This window comes from Lampetra planeri, chromosome 53 (genome assembly GCF_965212315.1).
Source record: "Lampetra planeri chromosome 53, kcLamPlan1.2.h2, whole genome shotgun sequence".
In the NCBI taxonomy this organism is placed as follows: Eukaryota; Metazoa; Chordata; class Hyperoartia; order Petromyzontiformes; family Petromyzontidae; genus Lampetra; species Lampetra planeri.
In genome coordinates this window covers 8,205,127-8,223,806 of record NC_136159.1, presented here as the reverse complement: position 1 = coordinate 8,223,806, position 18,680 = coordinate 8,205,127, and the positions used below count along the sequence as shown (strand labels likewise).

General features: G+C 56.0%; 1 protein-coding gene across 1 annotated transcript in view; it reads left to right on the top strand.

Moving 5' to 3' along the window:
- Positions 1-4,426: 4,426 nt before the first annotated feature.
- The window catches only part of KCNN3 (potassium calcium-activated channel subfamily N member 3), a 125,026-nt gene continuing 110,772 nt past the window's right edge, over positions 4,427-18,680 (top strand). Inside the window, exon 1 of the mRNA XM_078617114.1 lies at positions 4,427-5,407. Coding sequence (XP_078473240.1) covers positions 4,943-5,407 — 465 coding nt within the window. The 5' untranslated portion in view covers positions 4,427-4,942. The remainder of the gene's footprint in view (positions 5,408-18,680) is intronic.

The following is an 18,680-nucleotide window of genomic DNA, read 5'->3' as shown; positions in this document are numbered from 1 at the left end:
CGAATGGCGGTTGTTGTTGTGTAGGTGTGTGTGTAGGTGTGTGTGTGTAGGTGTGTGTGTGTAGGTGTGTGTGTGTAGGTGTGTGTGTGTGTGTGTAGGTGCGCGTGTGTGTGTGTAGGTGTGTGTGTGTGTGTAGGGGAGTCGGTTTGAAACATTCAGGCTGGCCCTGCCTACGGTCCCACTCTGCGTGGTTTATCCTGCAGACGCCGAGGATTGTGTGAGGAGCTCACAGATGGTGGAGACATCAATGATTGTCGTTCCTTCCCCTCGCACCTCCGACGAGCACGGTTGGCTACGTACGGTGCGAATGAAATTCGACACGCGTCCACACAAATCAAGGAATCTTGTTTCCCCCCCCCCCATCACGGGGGAGATGCTACGGCAGGCGAGGAGGCTGCGGTTGGCGGGGTCACGTCGCCCGCATGCCCCAGACGCTGCATGGCCAAGCAGCTTCTGTTTGGCCGGATAGACGGGGGGCTAAACACGGGCTGGAGAAGAGATGGGGCTGATGTGGTACAGAAACACGTGGAGCAGACGACCGGTCCCAGCGGTGTCAAGATCGGCCTCTATGGAGGCGGCTCGTGAAGGACGCTGCTGCTACTGGGCAGTTGGAGGCAGCCGCCCTTCAACATTGCGGAGGGCGGAGGAGCGGCGCTCACAACAACGGACGGAGCCCCGGGCCGATAAAAACGCAGCGAGTTGGTGCCGTGAAGGGATCACAGTCAACGCGTGGCGCCCGGGCCTGTCCCGCGAGCTCGCACCCCGCAGGGAGCCCTGTACACTTCACGTGGCCTCAAAGTGCACCTAGCCTGGCACATGCCCTGTGGTGACGTCACCGCCACTTCGTGGCGAATGGCGGCTGCTGTTGGGTGGGGGAGTCGTGGCGCAGGGGTTAGCGCGCTGCGTTACGAACCCGAGTTCGACTCCCGCTCACTACCAACAGCGGTGACGAACATCTGTAACCGCGTAGGTCGACTCGGCCTTAAATGAGTACCTGGTGCGCTGTGTATGGAGCATCCGGCGCTGGGAAAACAAAGGCGGCAACTTGACCGCGAATCGTATTCAAGATGTGTGTTGAACTTCTTTTGCACCGTACGTAGCCAAATAAAGGGGGCAACTATTCAATTCATGGTGATGTACTGATGATGATTATGTAACGGATGTTATTTGCACCTCCATCAGCACTCTGGTTGGTGTGTAATTGTCTCCGAGGGAGGGGAGGGTTGGTGGTGGGGGTGGTGGGGGTGTGGGGGGAGGTTAAGATGATAATGGAAATGACTGTGAAAATCGTTTCGGATGATGATGATGATGATTCTGATAATGGAAATGACTGTGAACATTGTTTAGGATGATGGTGATGATGATTCTGGTGATGGAAATGACTGAAAATCGTTTCGGATGATGGTGATGATGATGGAAATGACTGTGAAAATCGTTTCGGATGATGGTGATGATGATGATTCTGGTGATGGAAATGACTGTGAAAATCGTTTCGGATGATGGTGATGATGATGGAAATGACTGTGAAAATCGTCTCGGATGATGATGATCATGATTCTGATGATGGGAATGACTGAAAATCGTTTCGGATGATGGTGATGATGGAAATGACTGTGAAAATCGTTTCGGATGATGATTATGATGATGGGATTCTGATGATGATAATGATTTGGAAGATGTTTACAATAATCACATGATGAGATTATGATAGTGATTGTAATGATGGCTGGGATGGTGATGGACGATGGTGGTGATTGTGTTGATGATCATAATAACTGCGACGGTGATAATTAAATAACCAATGACTACGACATTGCTCTCGCATCATCGCAACAGCGGCGCACACCTCATCACCAAGAGCACCATCATCAACATCACCATCAGAACCAGCATCACCACCATTAGCACCATCACCACCAACATCATCACCACCACCATCATGATCACCATCATGATAATTATCATGATCATTATCATCATTATCACCACCACCATCACCACCCCCACTATGAACACCATCATGATCATCACCATCATTATCACTACCACCATCATCACCACCATTACGACAATCATGATCACCATCATGGTCATGATCATTATCATCACCACCATCACCACACCCACCATCAGCACCATCATGATAACCATCATCACCACTATCACCAACATCATGATCACCATCATGGTCATGATCATTATCATCACCACCATCACCAAACCCACCATCAGCACCATCATGATAACCATCATCACCACTATCACCAACATCATGATCACCATCATGGTCATGATCATTATCATCACCACCATCACCAAACCCACCATCAGCACCATCATGATAACCATCATCACCACTATCACCAACATCATGATCACCATCATGGTCATGATCATTATCATCACCACCATCACCACACCCATCATGAGCACCATCATGATAACCATCATCACCACTATCACCAACATCATCATCACCGACTCAAAACTTTCGTGACTGCAGGAATTTTCTTTGGTTCTTTCGGTAAAGTCATGTTGATAGAAAAGTAATAATGATACAAATAAAGTGAATAAAAATTAAAATAAATGAAAAAAACCCACTAATGAAGACTGTTGTCTGCTTCTTAATCGGAGTGAGTGTACTGGCAGTCTATAATGTAGATTGTAGCATGGTTATTGAGCTGGATGAGTGTACTGGCAGTTCATAATGTAGACGTATTCTTGGTTCTTTCGGTAATAAAAATCAAATGAAAAAAAAATCTATTTTTCGATCGCTTGTGTTGTGATCGAAACGCCGTGATTTTTTTTCATTTTTTTATTTTCATTTTTTTTTCATTTCCGAAAGAACCAATAATAAGTAGTCTACATTATAGACTGCCAGTACGCTCACTCCTTTTAATAACCATTGCTAAAGTCTATATTATAGACTGCCAGTACACTCACCAAACTTAATAACCAGGCTACAGTCTACATTATAGACTGCCAGTACACTCACTCCGATTAAGAACCAGGCTAAAATCTACATTAGTGTTTTTATTTTATTTTATTCACTTTATTTTTTATTATAATTTCTCTATCTACGTGACTTTACCGAAATATCCAAAGAACATCATCATCACCATCATCATCACCATCATCATCATCACCATCATCATCACCATCATCATCACCATCATCAACACCATCATGATCATCAACATGATCACCATCATGATCACCATCATCATCACCATCATGATCACCATCATGATCACCATCATCAACATGACCACCATCATGATCACCATCATCATCACCATCATGATCATCATCACCATCATCAACATGACCACCATCATGATCACCATCATCATCACCATCATCAACATGACCACCATCATGATCACCATCATCAACATGACCACCATCATGATCACCATCATCATCACCATCATCAACATGACCACCATCATGATCACCATCATCAACATGACCACCATCATGATCACCATCATCATCACCATCATCAACATGATCACCATCATGATCACCATCATCATCACCATCATCAACATGACCACCATCATGATCACCATCATCAACATGACCACCATCATGACCACCATCATGATCACCATCATCAACATGACCACCATCATGATCACCATCATCAACATGACCACCATCATGATCACCATCATCATCACCATCATCAACATGATCACCATCATGATCACCATCATCATCACCATCATCAACATGACCACCATCATGATCACCATCATCATCACCATCATCAACATGACCACCATCATGATCACCATCATGATCGCCATCATCAACATGACCACCATAACCACCTCCATCATGATCACCATGACCACCATCATGATCACCATGACCACCATCATCACCACTATTACCATCATCACCACCACCATCAAAATCACCACCATCATAATTACCATAATCGTCATCCATTACTCGTGCCCGCTCCCAATGGCCAATTAAGGTGGGGGGAGGGGGTGGGGTGTGGTGGGGAGGGGGTGGGGGGAATCGCCCATCCTGCGCCTGAGCACGTGTCCGGCTCTCTCCATCACCTCATTACGTCATTCCAATTCACACACAACACGACAAAACCCGGCGCGGCAGCCCCGGGGACATCGCGGAGCGGAGCGACATTGGGCGAAGGCGCGCGGGGAGGGCGGGGGGAGGAGGTGGGAGGATTGCGGGGTGGAGGGTGGACGCTGGATTGTGGATTGGAGGAGGGAGAGAGGAGAAGGGGTGGGGAGGGAGAGAGGAGAGGGGGTGGGGAGGGAAATCCGGAGAGGATAGACGAGTGGTGGGGGGGGGAGAAGCCGAGAAAAAAAAAATTCCCCCTCTCAAAAAACCCGAAGCGGATTGTCCGCGTTCGCCGTCACCCGGAGCGCGATTGAAAATCTCTCGCCCCGCTTCTGTGGTCGGTAGAAGCACTCGGCGGCAGTAGCAGCAGCATCATCATCATCAGCTGCAGCAGTCGCTTCATGAGCATCATGCGGGCGCCGGGTCGGACCCCAGCGCCCCGTAGCATCATCAGCAACGCCGCCGCCGCCAGCACCACCACCACAGTCACTGTTACCACCATCATCAGCAGCAGCAGCAGCACCACCTTCACCTTCATCATCTCCCGCGGCGACGGCGGCGGAGGCGGAGAATCGGTGGCAGCATCATCGGCAGCAGCGTTAAAACTAGCACCATCAGCATCATCATCAGCAGTGTCATCAGCAGCAGCATCATCATCAGCAGTATCATCATCAGCAGTATCGGCATCAGCAGGACTGGCGCGCCTGGCAGAAGTCGTCTGGGCGGCAGTGCTGGCTGGCAGCGCGAGGCATCGGCAGTCGACACCACCACCAACACCGCCACCAACACCGCCACCAACGCCAACTCCAAGGGCAGCAGCAGCAGCAGCGGCGGTGCAGCAATGAGCAGCTGCAGGTACAACGGGGGTGTCATGAGGCCCATGTGCAACTCCAGCGTGGCGAGGAAGGGCGAGTGTCTGAACCAGGATCCAGAAGCGCAGAGACTCCAGCCAGAACTCGTGGCTTCTCAGTCGCCGGTGGTGTCGAGTGGTGACTCGGGCGGTGGTGGTGGTGGTGTTGGTGGTGGAACAGCAGCAGCGGCCGTAGGTGGCAGGATCGAGCAGACGAACCCCATTCGCCCACCACCACCAGCAGCAGCAGCGGCGGCTACCGGGCCCTCGTCGAGGTCCGTGTCGATCTCGAAGGAGGAGAAACCAAAAAAACACAACATCGGCTACCGCCTGGGACTCCGGCGGGCGCTCTTCGAGAAGCGGAAACGGCTGAGCGACTACGCGCTCATCTTCGGCATGTTCGGCATCGTGGTGATGGTGATCGAGACGGAGCTGTCGTGGGGGGTCTACACCAAGGTGAGACGCCTACCTGCTACCTGGGCGCTGGACGTGGTGGTGGCGGTCGTGGTGGTGGTCGTGGTGGTGCTGGTGGTGGTCGTGGTGCTGGTGGTCGTGGTGGTGGTTGTGCGGGTGATGATGGTTGGTGGCGGTCGTGGTGGTGCTGGCGGTTGTTGGTGGTGGAGTCGTGGTGGTGCTGATGCTAGTCGTGGTGGTGGTAGTGGTGCTGGTTGTGGTGGTGCTGGTCGTGGTGGTCGTGGTGGTGGTGGTGGTGGTGGTCGTGGTGGTGGTGGTCGTGGTGGTGGTGGTCGTGGTGGTGCTGGTGGTGCTAGTCGTGATGGTGCTGGAGGTGCTGGTTGTGGTGGTACTGATACTAGTGGTGGTGGTGGTGGTGCTGGTGGTAGTACTGGTCGTGCTGGTGTTGGTCGTGTGTGGGGAGCGGTGTTGTAGTGGTTAGCGCGCTGCACTACAAACCCGGCGACCAGAGTTCGATTCCCGCTCACGGCCACGAGACGAGTGACTATCTGAAGCGGTCCGTGTGATGCGCACATGACGACATCTAAAGACAAAGATGAGCCCCACTCCCGTGTAGCCTTTAAAGACTGTTGGGGCAAGTGCTGTTAGTAGCGAGTGGAACCTATGAAGGCCGGCAGGGCACACGAGGGGGTGGGTGGCCAGCACCACGCCCGACCGCCTTTGTCTCCCCAGTAGCGATGTTTACGCACTGGGTACTTATTTGAGGCTGAGTCTACCTAGGGGTGGCCCAGGACCGCTTCACCTAATCGCCACTGGTGTTGGTGGCCGTGACCGGGAACCGAACTCGGGTCGCCGGTTTCAGTAGCAAAGCGCGCTGTGGGGAGCGGTGGGGGAGCGGTGGGGGAGCGGTTAGCGCGATGCGCTCCGAACCCGGCGAGCCGAGTTCGATTCCCGCTCACGTTCAATACCAGTGATTATTAGCTGAACCGGTCCTGGGCTTCCCCTAGGTCGACTCCGCCTCAAATACGTACCTGGTGCGGTGTATAAATATCGCCACTGGGGAGACAAAGGCGGTCGGGCGTGATGCTGGCCACCCCCCCCCCCCTCGTGCGCCGTGTCGCCCCAACGGTCTGTCGTGTTACACTGACGGCAGTTGTCGCACTGACGCACTCATACTCATACAAGGTCACACACACACACACGTGGATATGTCGAGACTCACACAGACACACACGTGGATATGTCGAGTCTCACACAGACACACACACGTGGATATGTCGAGACTCACACAGACACACACACGTGGATATGTCCAGACTCACACAGACACACACGTGGATATGTCGAGACTCACACAGACACACACGTGGATATGTCGAGTCTCACACAGACACGTGGATATGTCGAGACTCACACAGACACACACGTGGATATGTCGAGTCTCACACAGACACACACACGTGGATATGTCCAGACTCACACAGACACACACGTGGATATGTCCAGACTCACACAGACACACACACGTGGATATGTCCAGACTCACACAGACACACACGTGGATATGTCCAGACTCACACAGACACACACGTGGATATGTCGAGACTCGCAGAGACACAAAGACACACACAGACGCATGTCCAGATTCACAGAGACACAAAGACACACACAGACACATGTCCAGATTCACAGAGACACAAAGACACAAAGACATACGTGGATATGTCGAGACTCAGAGACACAAGGACACACACAGACACGTGGATATGTCCAGACTCACAAGGACACACACACAGACACGCACACGTGGATACGTCCAGACTCACAACACACGTGGATACGCCCAGACTCGCAGAGATACAAGGACAAAGATCCCCCGTGTAGCCTTAACAGACTGAAGGGGCAAGTTCTGTTAGCGAGCACCTATGAAGGCCGGAACGGCACACGAGGGGGTGGGTGGCCAGCACCACGCCCGACCGCCTTTGTCTCCCTAGTGACAACCTACCTGCCTGGGCGCTGGTCGTGGTGGTGGTGGCGGTACTCATTTGAGGCCGAGTAGACCTAGGGGAGATAATCGTCACTGGTGTTGGCCGTGAGCGGGAATCGAACTCGTGTCGCCGGCTTCATAGCGCAGCGCGCTAACCGCTACACTATCGCTCCCCACAAAGACACACACAGAGACACACACACACAGACACACACACACAGACAGACACACAGACAGACAGAGACACACAGACAGAGAGACACACACACACAGAGAGACACACACACACAGACATACACACACACAGAGACATACACACACACAGAGACATACACACACACAGAGACATACACACACACAGAGACATACACAAACACAGAGACATACACAAACACAGAGACACACAGAGACACACACACACACAGACTCAGAGACACAAGGTCAAATGCAGTACTCGCGTCACGCGGTGGTCACCTAGGTGAGTGGATCCGCTGCTCCATCGCATAAAACAAAAGTCGCACACGCATTGGCCCCGCTCCACACCCAGTCAGGCACCCAGCCAGGCAGCCAGCCAGGCAGCCAGCCGGGCACCCAGCCGGGCACCCAGCCGGGCACCCACAAGGTCACCCAGTCACGAAGTCGTAACTTGCATGGCTACTCAATCGCGTGCACAGTCACGCACAGGCAATCTGACGCGTGTCTAAAAACAAAGACAAAGTTGCCCCCGTGTGTCGCCGTTAACAGACTGTAGGGGCAAGTGCTGCTAGCGAGTGGCACCTGTGAAGGCCGGCACGGCACGCGAGGGGCTGGGTGGCCAGTGCCACGCCCGGCCGCCTTTGTCTCCCCGAGTGGCGACGTTTACGCACCGCGCAAGGCACTCGTTTGAGTGCCCAGGACCGTTTCAGATTATAGTCGCTGGTGTTGGGAATCGCACTCGCGTCGCCGGGTTCGTGTTTACCTCGTGCTCCGTACGGTACGAAAGAAGTTCTCGGCACATACACACAGGTAGCGCAGCGCGCTATCCCACCACACGACCTCTGCACAACCCCAGTCGTACGCGATCACACACAGGTCAGTCACTTTGACACACACACACAGTCACACACACACAGACACACACAGTCACTTTGACACACGCAGTCACTTTGACACACGCAATCACTTTGACACACGCAATCACACACACAAAAGATAAAGATCCCCCGTATAGCCTTAACAGACTGTAGGGGCAAGTGCTGTTAGCGAGCACCTATGAAGGCCGGTAAGGCACACGAAGGGTGGGTGGCCAACACCACGCCCGGCCGCCTTTGTCTCCCCAATAGCGATGTTTACACACCGCACCAGGTACTCATTTGAGGCTGAGTCGACATAGGGGAGGCCCAGGATCGGTTCAGATAATCGTCACTGATGTTGGCCGTGAGCGGGAATCGAACCCGGGTCGCTAGGTGTGTAGCGCAGCGCGCTAACCGCTACACTACCGCTCCCCACACACACACACAGACAAACACACACACACACACACAGTCACACACACACAGTCACACACACACAGTCACACACACACACAGTCACACACACACGCACATTTAAACAGGCGCACCATCACACGAGGACGAAGATCCCCGTTCAGGCAACCTAGCGGGGACACCTTCGTGTGTGAGAGTGTGTGTGGTGGAGTTGTTGTTATTTGTCTTGGCGTGGAGCGGCGGTGTCGCGTGAGACACCCCAACAGTCTGACGAGGCTATCCGGGGGGTCTTTGTCTTTGATGGGGAGCGGTGGCGCAGGGGTTAGCGCGCTGCGATACAAACCCGGCGACCGAGTTCCAGTCCCGCGGACGGTTACCAACTTTCTGTGAGGAATTTCCAAACCGTTACTGGGCCTCCTCTAGGTCGACTCGGCCTCAAATGCGTATCCACATCGTCACAAGGGCGTGGTGCTGGCCACCCACCCCCTCGTGTGCCGTGCCGAACTTCATAGGTGCTCGCTAACAGCACTTGCCCCTACAGTCTGTTGAAGGCTATACGGAGGGTCTTTGTCTTTGTGTGTGCGTGGGGAGCGGTGGCGCAGTGGTTGACGTGGGGCGCGACTCGAGTTCGATTCCCGCCTCACGGCCAACATCGGTGACGAATATCTCAACTGCGTCTGGGCATCCCACAGGTCTACTCGGCCTCAAATCGAGTGCCTGCTGGCGAGGTGTGTAAACATCACCCCTGGCCATATCGCCCCCTCCTGTGCCCTTCCGGTATTAATAGGTGCTCGCTGATAGTCTATCACAGGCTACACGGGGGAGCTTTGTCTGTGTGTAATACGTGCGTGTCTGTGTGTGTGTCTCTTTGGTGTGGGGAGCGGTGGTGTAGCGGTTAGCGCGCTGCGCAATGAACCCGGCGGACCCGAGTTGGATTCCCGCTCACGGCCAACACCCAGTGACGATTTTCTGACCCGGTCCTGGGCCTCCCCTAGGTTGGCTCGGCCTCAAATGAGTACCTGGTGCGGTGTGCAGTAAACATCGCCACTGGGGAGACAAAGGCGGCCGGGCGTGGTGTCGCTCAACCCAACCCCGCTCGAGTGCCGTTCCGGCCTTCATCGGTGCCACTCGCAAACAGCACTTGCCCCCTTGCCGCCTGTTCGAGGCTACACGGGGGATCTTTACCTTTTGTTTGTAAGTTGTGTTTTGGCGTCTTGCACGGCGGCACGGGGCGCTTCTCGCTGCTGCTGGGCTGTCGCAGCAAAGGCAAAGGTCACCCGTGTAGCCTTCAGCGGACCGCTGGAGGCAAGTGCTGTTAGCGAGTTGCGCTGCGTGGAGGTGCCCGTCACGGCGCACGAGGGGGGGGGGGGGTCGTCAGCGCCACGCCCGCGGGGGGGGGGGGCTTTGTCTCCCGAGTGGCGATGATTGCACTTCGCATCGGGTACATATTTAAGGCTGAGTCGATCTAGTGGAAAGATCCCCCGTATAGCCTGTAACAGACACGGGGCAAGTGCTGTTAGCGAGCACCTATGAAGGCCGGCACGGCGCACGAGGGAGTAGCCTGCCAACATCACGCCCGGCCGCCTTTGTCTCCCTAGCGGCGATGTTTACACACCGCACCAGGTACTCGCCCGACACTCGAGGTCACATTCACGAAGTTCGACTTGCAGACGCTCCGTCACACACGCAGTGTCACGGCGTAAGCGTCCCAGGTTTACAGACAAAGATCCCCCGTATAGCCTTCATAGACTATTGGGGCAAGTGCTGTGTAGCGAGCAGCACCTAATGAAGATCGGCACGGCGCACGAGGGCGTGGGTGTGGCCGTCACCACGCCCGGCCGCCTTTGTCTCCCCAGTGGCCATGTTTACACATCGCTACAGCAGGTACTCAATTGAGGCCGAGTAGACCTAGGGGAGGCACAGAACCGTTTCGGATAATCGTCAGCGCAGGTTGATGGCCGTGAGCTGGAATCGAACTCGTAGGGTAGCGAGCCCCCCGCAGTTTCAGTGTCACACAACAACCGAAATTCTCCACTAAGTGGCAGTGACGTCACCGCGGCGCTCGTGCCAGGCTAGGTGCACTTCGAGGCCACGTGGAAGTGTCGAGTGCTCGCTGGCAGGACAGACCCAGGCGCCAAGGGTCGACCGACTCAGATGGCTGGCCAATGCGCCTGCCTTGTTCCCCACTGTGCCAACTCGCTGCGTTTTATCCGCCACGGCGCTCCGCTCGTTGTTGTGAGCGTTGCTCCTCTGCACTCCACTGTTGCTGGAGGGCGACTGCCTCCGACTGCCCAGTAGCAGCGTCTCTCACGAACCTCCTCCACAGCGGCCGATAATGACGCCGCTGGTACCGGTCTTCGGCAAGTCTACTCAGCGACACATCCTTCTGTACGTACCACATCAGCCAAACAGAAGCTGCCTGGGCATGCGGTGGCTGGGCATGTGGGACACATGACGCAGCCAGCGTAGCTTCGCCTGCCAGAGGTGCTCATCGATGGGACTGTGTCCAGATCTTTCAATGATCCGTGAGCTCCTCACACAATTCCAGCCTGCAGTTTAAACCCAGGATGGATCGTAGGCGGGACAGCCTGAATGTGTCAAACCGGCGCAGATGTTCCATTAGAGGGTTCCACGTTTCGCAAGCGTAGAGAAGGGCGGACATGACCGTGGCCGAGATGACCCGACGCTTCGTGCGGAGCGACAGACCAGGTAGCTTCCACACGGCAGCGTTACGCAGCTGATGAAGAGATGACACACACAATCTCTCTGGCACACAGAATCAAATGATGTATTCTTACTGGAAGAATCCGATGAGCTATAAAGCTCTTTGACAAATGTCCACGATGGGAGTGCAAAGTATAGGGAAGGTAAACAAGTCACTTAAACATATACGCAAATAAATTAAATTTTTTTTAATCTTAGAAAGTAAATGAACTTATTTTTCAGACGCGACCTGGCCATCGCTAATGGTAGCTCACAAAGTGGCTGATCACGTGGACATTTATAGCAGAGCAATCATCTCAATAGTCGCACATTAACTCGTCGTCAATACGACGCATTTCTATTTTCGCGATCTAACCCGAGGAACCGACTTTCGAGCACCGAATGCTGAACTTGATTCGCGCCGCACGGAGCCAAACGAAGGGTGCGTGTTTAATTAACGTCGATTTACTCACGATGATGATTGTGCTGCGATAGAGAATGTCTGCACATGCTTCACCACTCGGGTTAGTGTGCACTTGGGACGGGGTGGTGGTGGTGGGGGGGCGGTGAGATATCACTCGCTACTGATGTTGCTGCGGCCAGGAATCGAACTCCCCCTCCCCTCTCCCCCCGAGGTCATCACCAGGTTGAAGGTCGCAGGGCGCGCTGATCGCTGTGCCAACCGTGTAGTCTCACAACCACCACCACCACCACGACCACCACCACGACCACGACCACCACCACCACGACCACCACCACCACGACCACCACCACCACGACCACCACCACCACCACGACCACCACCACGACCACCACCACGACCACCACGACCACCACCACCACCACCACGACCACCACCACCACCACCACCACCACCACCACGACCACCACCACCACGACCACCACCACCACGACCACCACCACCACGACCACCACCACCACGACCACCACCACCACGACCACCACCACCACCACCACCACCACCACGACCACCACCACCACCACGACCACCACCACCATGACCACGACCACCACCACGACCACCAAAACACAGTTGGCGTGCCGCGTAGTGTCGTTGAAACTGCGCTACTCTACGGGACGTCTGGCAAAACAACAACCACCACCACGAGCAGGCCGCAGCGGCGTCTAGAACATCATGTGGCGCGCGTCGTGACGGCGCGCCGGAGATCCGTGCGGAGCTCCCCGAGGTGCATTGGCCTCGGGCTCGCCGAACTAAAACGTCGTCGCGGGGTCGGGCCAATCGCACACAAAAGCGCTCGCCACGCAAATGAAGCGCACACACAAAGCGCCCTCGCTGATGTTGTCAAGGAGGATGAACCATCGTCATCACGCCAACTCCGCTCAGCAGCAGCAGCGACTTGTGGCTGCTGCCCATCGCACGAAGACAGCGGTCGTCGCGTGGCGCTTTCAGACGCGCTGCTTTTGCGGCCGTCTGGAACGCTCTTCACATCCCGTATCAGTGAAGCCACCGGAGCTGTGTGCACTTTTAAAGCAGCATTATCATCGAGATTGACGAACTCATTTCTTTACAACGGCTTTGTGTGTTTAGTTTGTTGTCCACACGTCCGCACCTCCGATTTAGCTCGATTGGCAACGTACGGTGCGAAAGAAGTTCGACATACGTACATACATGCAACATACACGGAGCATGCGTACCACAGCAATGCCCGTCCCGGTGAGCTGCCCGACTCTATCCCTCCTCCTCCTCCGGCCTGCACATCGACTCACCGATTAAGCCTCCACAATGTCCCGTGCCGAAGTCACGAGTTGATCAGCCCGTGACACTCCCCCCCCCCCGTGTCCCCTCCTGCATTGCGCCGGGACTGGCCGAGTCGCGGGCGTCTGTCGCTCGCGAGCGCTCACAAAGACAAAGGTCCCCCCCCCCACGTATAGCCTTTAGCGAGCTCCTGGGGCAAGTGCTGTCAGACGACGGGGTGGAGGGTCTCCACCACGGCCCCGCGTGGCCCCCTCCAGCGCTCATGTGTCATGCTCGGCACCGGGTGGTGATTTTTTTAACACCGAGTCGACCTGGGCGAGGTGCGGCACCTCGGTTCCTGGAATCACTCGCCGCCGCCGCTGTTGTTGTTGTTGGACGTGGCCCGGAGTCGAACTCGCTGCGCTAGCCACGGAAGGGTCGTCGCAACACGGAATGCGCACGCGCAGACTCGCGTTGAATGCCACTTAACAAAAATAATAAATCTCCATTATTTGTAAATCCACTGCTGCGCGATGAGCGTCTCACGCCGCGCTGGGCATGGGTGTCGTCTGACCATACTTCACCACGCTGGTCGGCACGGGTCGGTTAGGTGGGGGCTGGGGGGGGGGACCCGTTGGTGGCGGGACCGGTTCGGATGTCACTCGCCCGCTCACGCTGGCCCGCCGTGATCGGAATCGAACTTGGGTGGCCAGTTTGCGTGATGGCGCAGTGCGCTAACTACTGCGCCACCGCTCCACCGCATACAGCACTTGCATTAAGGGGGGGGACAGAGTGGGGGGGGGGGTAATTGCCTCCAGGGCAGCTGAGCGGCAGTCCTCTCCGTGATCTCCCGCCTCTCTCTCTCTCCAGGCGAGCTGCCTCCCAATTCGCACCTGAGTGTGCAGACGCTCAGGTGCGACGACTCTACGAACCAAACGAGCACCTGGCGCGGTGTGTAAACATCGGCACCGGGGAGACAAAGGCGGTCGGGCGTGGTGCTGGCCACACTCCCTCGTGTGCCGTGCTGGCCTTTGTAGGTGCTCGCTAACAGCACTTGCCCCAACAGTCTGAGAAGGCTATCCGGGGGGGGTCTTTATCTTCGAGAGGGAGCGGTGGCGCAGGGGTTGGCGCGCTGCGCTACAAAACCCGGCGACTGAGTTCCAGTCCCGCTCACGGTCACCAACTTTCTGTGCGGAATATCTAAACCGTTCCTGGGCCTCCTCTAGGTCGACTCGGCCTCAAATGCGTAACCCGGTGCGGTGTGTCCACATCGTCACAAGGGCGTGGTGTTGGCCACCCCCCCCCTCGTGTGCCGTGCCGAACTTCATAGGTGCTCGCTAACAGCACTTGTCCCAACAGTCTGTGGAAGGCTATACGGGGGGTCTTTGTCTTTGTGTGTGCGTGGGGAGCGGTGGCCCAGTGGTTGACGTGGGGCGCGACTCGAGCTCGACCCGCCTCACGGCCAACATCGGTGACGAATATCTCAACTGCGTCTGGGCATCCCACAGGTCTACTCGGCCTCAAATCGAGTACCTGCTGGCGAGGTGTGTAAACATCACCCCTGGGGAGATGAAAGCGGCCGGGCGGGCGTAGTCGTGGCCACATCACCCCCTCGTGTGCCGTGCCGGTATTAATAGGTATTCGCGAAGAGTCTATCACAGGCTACACACGGGGGAGCACCGTCAAGGTCGGTTTACTCGTGCGGCTGTGTGTACGTATATGTCTATGCCTCTGCGTGTGTGCACGTGTGTGTCTGTACACACGTGGGCTCTTGCGTGGGAGCGGTGGCGCAGTGGTTAGCACCAGCACGTGGTTGTCCGCTGACGGCCAACGTCGGCGACGGATCCTACATCTGAACCCGTCCCTGCAGGGGATTCGCCTAGGGCGACTCGGCCTTAAATGAGTTCGTGGTGCGGTGTGTAGACATTTTGGTATCGCTGCTGCTCGCCAACAGCACTTGCTCCAGCAGCCCGTTAAGGCTATAGTAGTAGTAGTATAGTAGTAGTAGTATAGTAGTAGTATAGTAGTAGTAGTATAGTAGTAGTGGGGGGGGGGGGGGTTTGTCTGCCGTCGACTTGCGCACAAGTTCCGTTCACGAGACCCGATCGTTAGTCGAGCAGTTCGTAAGTCGGAAACACAAGAATGCACTGTTTTAAATGCCCATACGTCCAGTATTATGAAATGTGTTACGGTGCAAAAAATGAAAGGGAAGCTTTGTTAGATTCATAAATAAGCAGAAATATTGTCCATTTGCATGTAACACTGTAATAAACAATGTATAGTAAATAGAACACGAAATAAAGTAACATAGATAGAAGGAAATCTGTTTGATTTTCACTTACCTCGAGTCCCGATGATGGCTTGCTTGTCGGAAGGGGCATGATGAGTCCACACACACACACAACAGCAACCGCCATTCGCCACTAAGTGGTGGTGACGTCACCACGACGCTTGTGCCAGGCCATGTGCACCTTGAGGCCACGTGAAGTGTCGAACGCCCGCTGGCAGGAGGTCACGGGGCAGACCCAGGTGCCACGGGTCGACTGACCGAGATGACCGAGATGACTGGCTGATGCACCACCTGTGCCCCCTACTGTGCCAACTTGCTGTGCTCTAGCCACCCGGCGCTCCGCTCGTTGTTGTGAGCGTCGCTCCTCCGCCTTCCGTTGTTGCTGGAGGGCGACTGCCTCCAACTGCCCAGTAGCAGCGTCCTTCACGAGCCTCCTCCACAGAGGCCGATCTTGACACCGCTGGTACCAGTCATCGGCAAGTCCACTCAGCTCCACGTCCTCCTGTACCACATCACTCCATCTCCTCTCTAGCCCGTGCCGCGCCCGTTTAGCCCCCTCGATCCGGCCGAACAAAAGCTGTTTCGGCATGCGGTGGCAGGGCATGCGGGCTACGTGACCCAGCCAACGCAGCCTTGCCTGCCGGAGGAGCTCACCGATGGGACTTTGCCCAGATCTTTCAAGGATTTGTGAGCTCCTCACACAATCCAGCCTGGTTAAACCCAGGATGGATCGTAGGCAGGCGAGCCTAAATGTTTCCAACCGGCGAAGATGCTCCACTAGGGGGGTCCACGTTTCGCAAGCGTAGAGAAGGGAGGGAATGACCGTGGCCGAAAAACCTTGAAGCTTCGTGCGGAGCGACAGACCAGGTAGCTTCCACACAGCGTTACGCAACCGATGAAAAGATATTGCCGCTCGACTGATTCGGAGTGAGACCTCTGCTGTTAAACTGGAGCCGGTCATAAGCACACTGCCCAGGTATGGGAAACTCTCCACTCTCTCCACTACTGCCCCATCACCGATTGGGAGTTGTGGGGGTGGAGTGTCCGATGGTACAAAATACCCAGGCAGGTGCTTAGTTTTGGTGGGGCTGATGGTAAGGCCCCACCTCTTAGTGGCACGCACAGACATACACACACACACAGACATGCACACACACACAGACAGACACATACACATAGATACACACGGGAACACACGCACACACACGTAGGCACAAAAAAAGATCCCCCGGGTAGCCTGTAACAGACTGTAGGGGCAAGTGCTGTTAGCGGGTGGCCAGCACCACGCCCGACCGGCTTTGTCTCCCCAGTGGCCATGTTTACACACCGCATCGGATACTAATTTGAGGCTGAGTCGACTTAGCGAAGGCCCAGGACCCATTCAGATAGGCATCACTGGTGTTGGTCGTGAGCAGAAATTGTACTCTGGTTTCTGGGTCCGTAGCGCAGTGCGCTAACCGCTGCACCACCGCTCCCTGCACACACACACACGGGGATATGCACGCGCACACACACACACAAAGACAGAAACAAGGATCCCCGTATAGCCTAAACAGACTGTCGGGGCAAGTGTTGTTAGCGAGCACCCACCCCCTCGTGTGCCGTTCTGGCCTTCATAGGTGCTCGATAACAGCGCTTGCCCCAGCAGTCTGTTCAGGCTACATGGGGGATCTTTGTCTTTGTCTTGTAGATGCACGTGGGGAGCGGTGGTAGAGCGGTTAGCGCGCTACGCTTCATACCCAGTGAACCCAGTTCGATTCCCGCTCACGGCCAACACCAGTGACGATTATCTGAACCGGTGTTGGGCCTCCCCTAGGTTGACTCAGCCTAAAATGGGTACCTGGCGCGGTGTGTAAACGTTTCCACCAGAGAGACAAAGGCGGCCGGGCGTGGTGCTGGCCACCCACCCCCTCGTGTGCCGTGCCGTCCTCCTCGCTAGCAGCACCTGCCCCTACAGTCTGTTGAAGGCTATACGGGGGTCTCTGTCTTTGTGTGTGCGTGGGGAGCGGTGGCGCAGTGGTTGACGTGGGACGCGACTCGAGTTCGATTCCCGCCTCAAGGCCAACATCGGTGACGAATATCGAAACTGCGTCTGTGCATCCCACAGGTCTACTCGGCCTCAAATCGCGTGCCTGCTGTACGGGGGGGGTGGGGGGGATAGTTTGTCTTGTGTACATGGCATGTGTGGGTGAGGCACGTGTGGAGCGGTGGCGCAGCGGTTAGCGCGCACACTGTGCTAAGAACCAGGCGGGACCCCGGTTCGATTCCCGCTCCACGACCAACACCGCGAACGGGAATCGTGAGCGAACACCTGAACCGGTCCTGGGCCTCCCCTGGGTCGGCTCGGCCTCAAATGAGTTCCCGGGGTGTGGTGCGGAGTTGACGACCGACAGCGAGCGTGGACGCTGACCACCGCAGCGCCTCGTGCGCCACTCCGGCATGAGGAGGCTGGTGGTCTCTGACGGCACTTGCCCCCAAGCAGCCTGCTGCTTGTTGAAGGCCGCACGGGGAGGTGCGTGCGGGGTGGGTGGGGTGGGTGGGTGGTGTGTGGGGTGGGTGGGGGTCTTTGTTCTTGGCGGTGAGCGAGCGAGTGGGGCCCGGGTTTGATGTCCGCCACGGGAGAGCGACTCGTGGGCAGGAGCCACAGCCACAGGCAGCCAGGCAGGCAGGCAGCCAGGCAGGCAGGCAGGCAGCCAGGCAGGCAGGCAGCCAGGCAGCCAGGCAGCCAGGCAGGCAGCCAGGCAGGCAGGCAGGCAGGCAGCCAGGCAGCCAGGCAGGCAGGCAGCCAGGCAGGCAGGCAGCCAGGCAGGCAGGCAGCCAGGCAGGCAGGCAGCCACCCACCGCCGCCACCGCCGCTGATGTCGCCATCGATCGAGCGCCGGTTCAACCCGGACCGCCGCTCTTCCCACCACCCACCCCGGGCCCGCCTTCCCCCAACCGTTCGGCTGATCATCATTAAGGGTCGTGATCGATCCACTGCTGGATGAACGCTCCCCCACCCACCCACCGACTTTTACACCCCCTCCCAGTCCACATCCCCCCCCGGTCCCGCGTGTTGCTCGACACGAGTTGGCCGCCCCGTTGGCGGATGTCGCGGTCTCAATTTTGGGCAAATTCAAAAGAATAACACCGCGAACTACTCCACTGGGGAT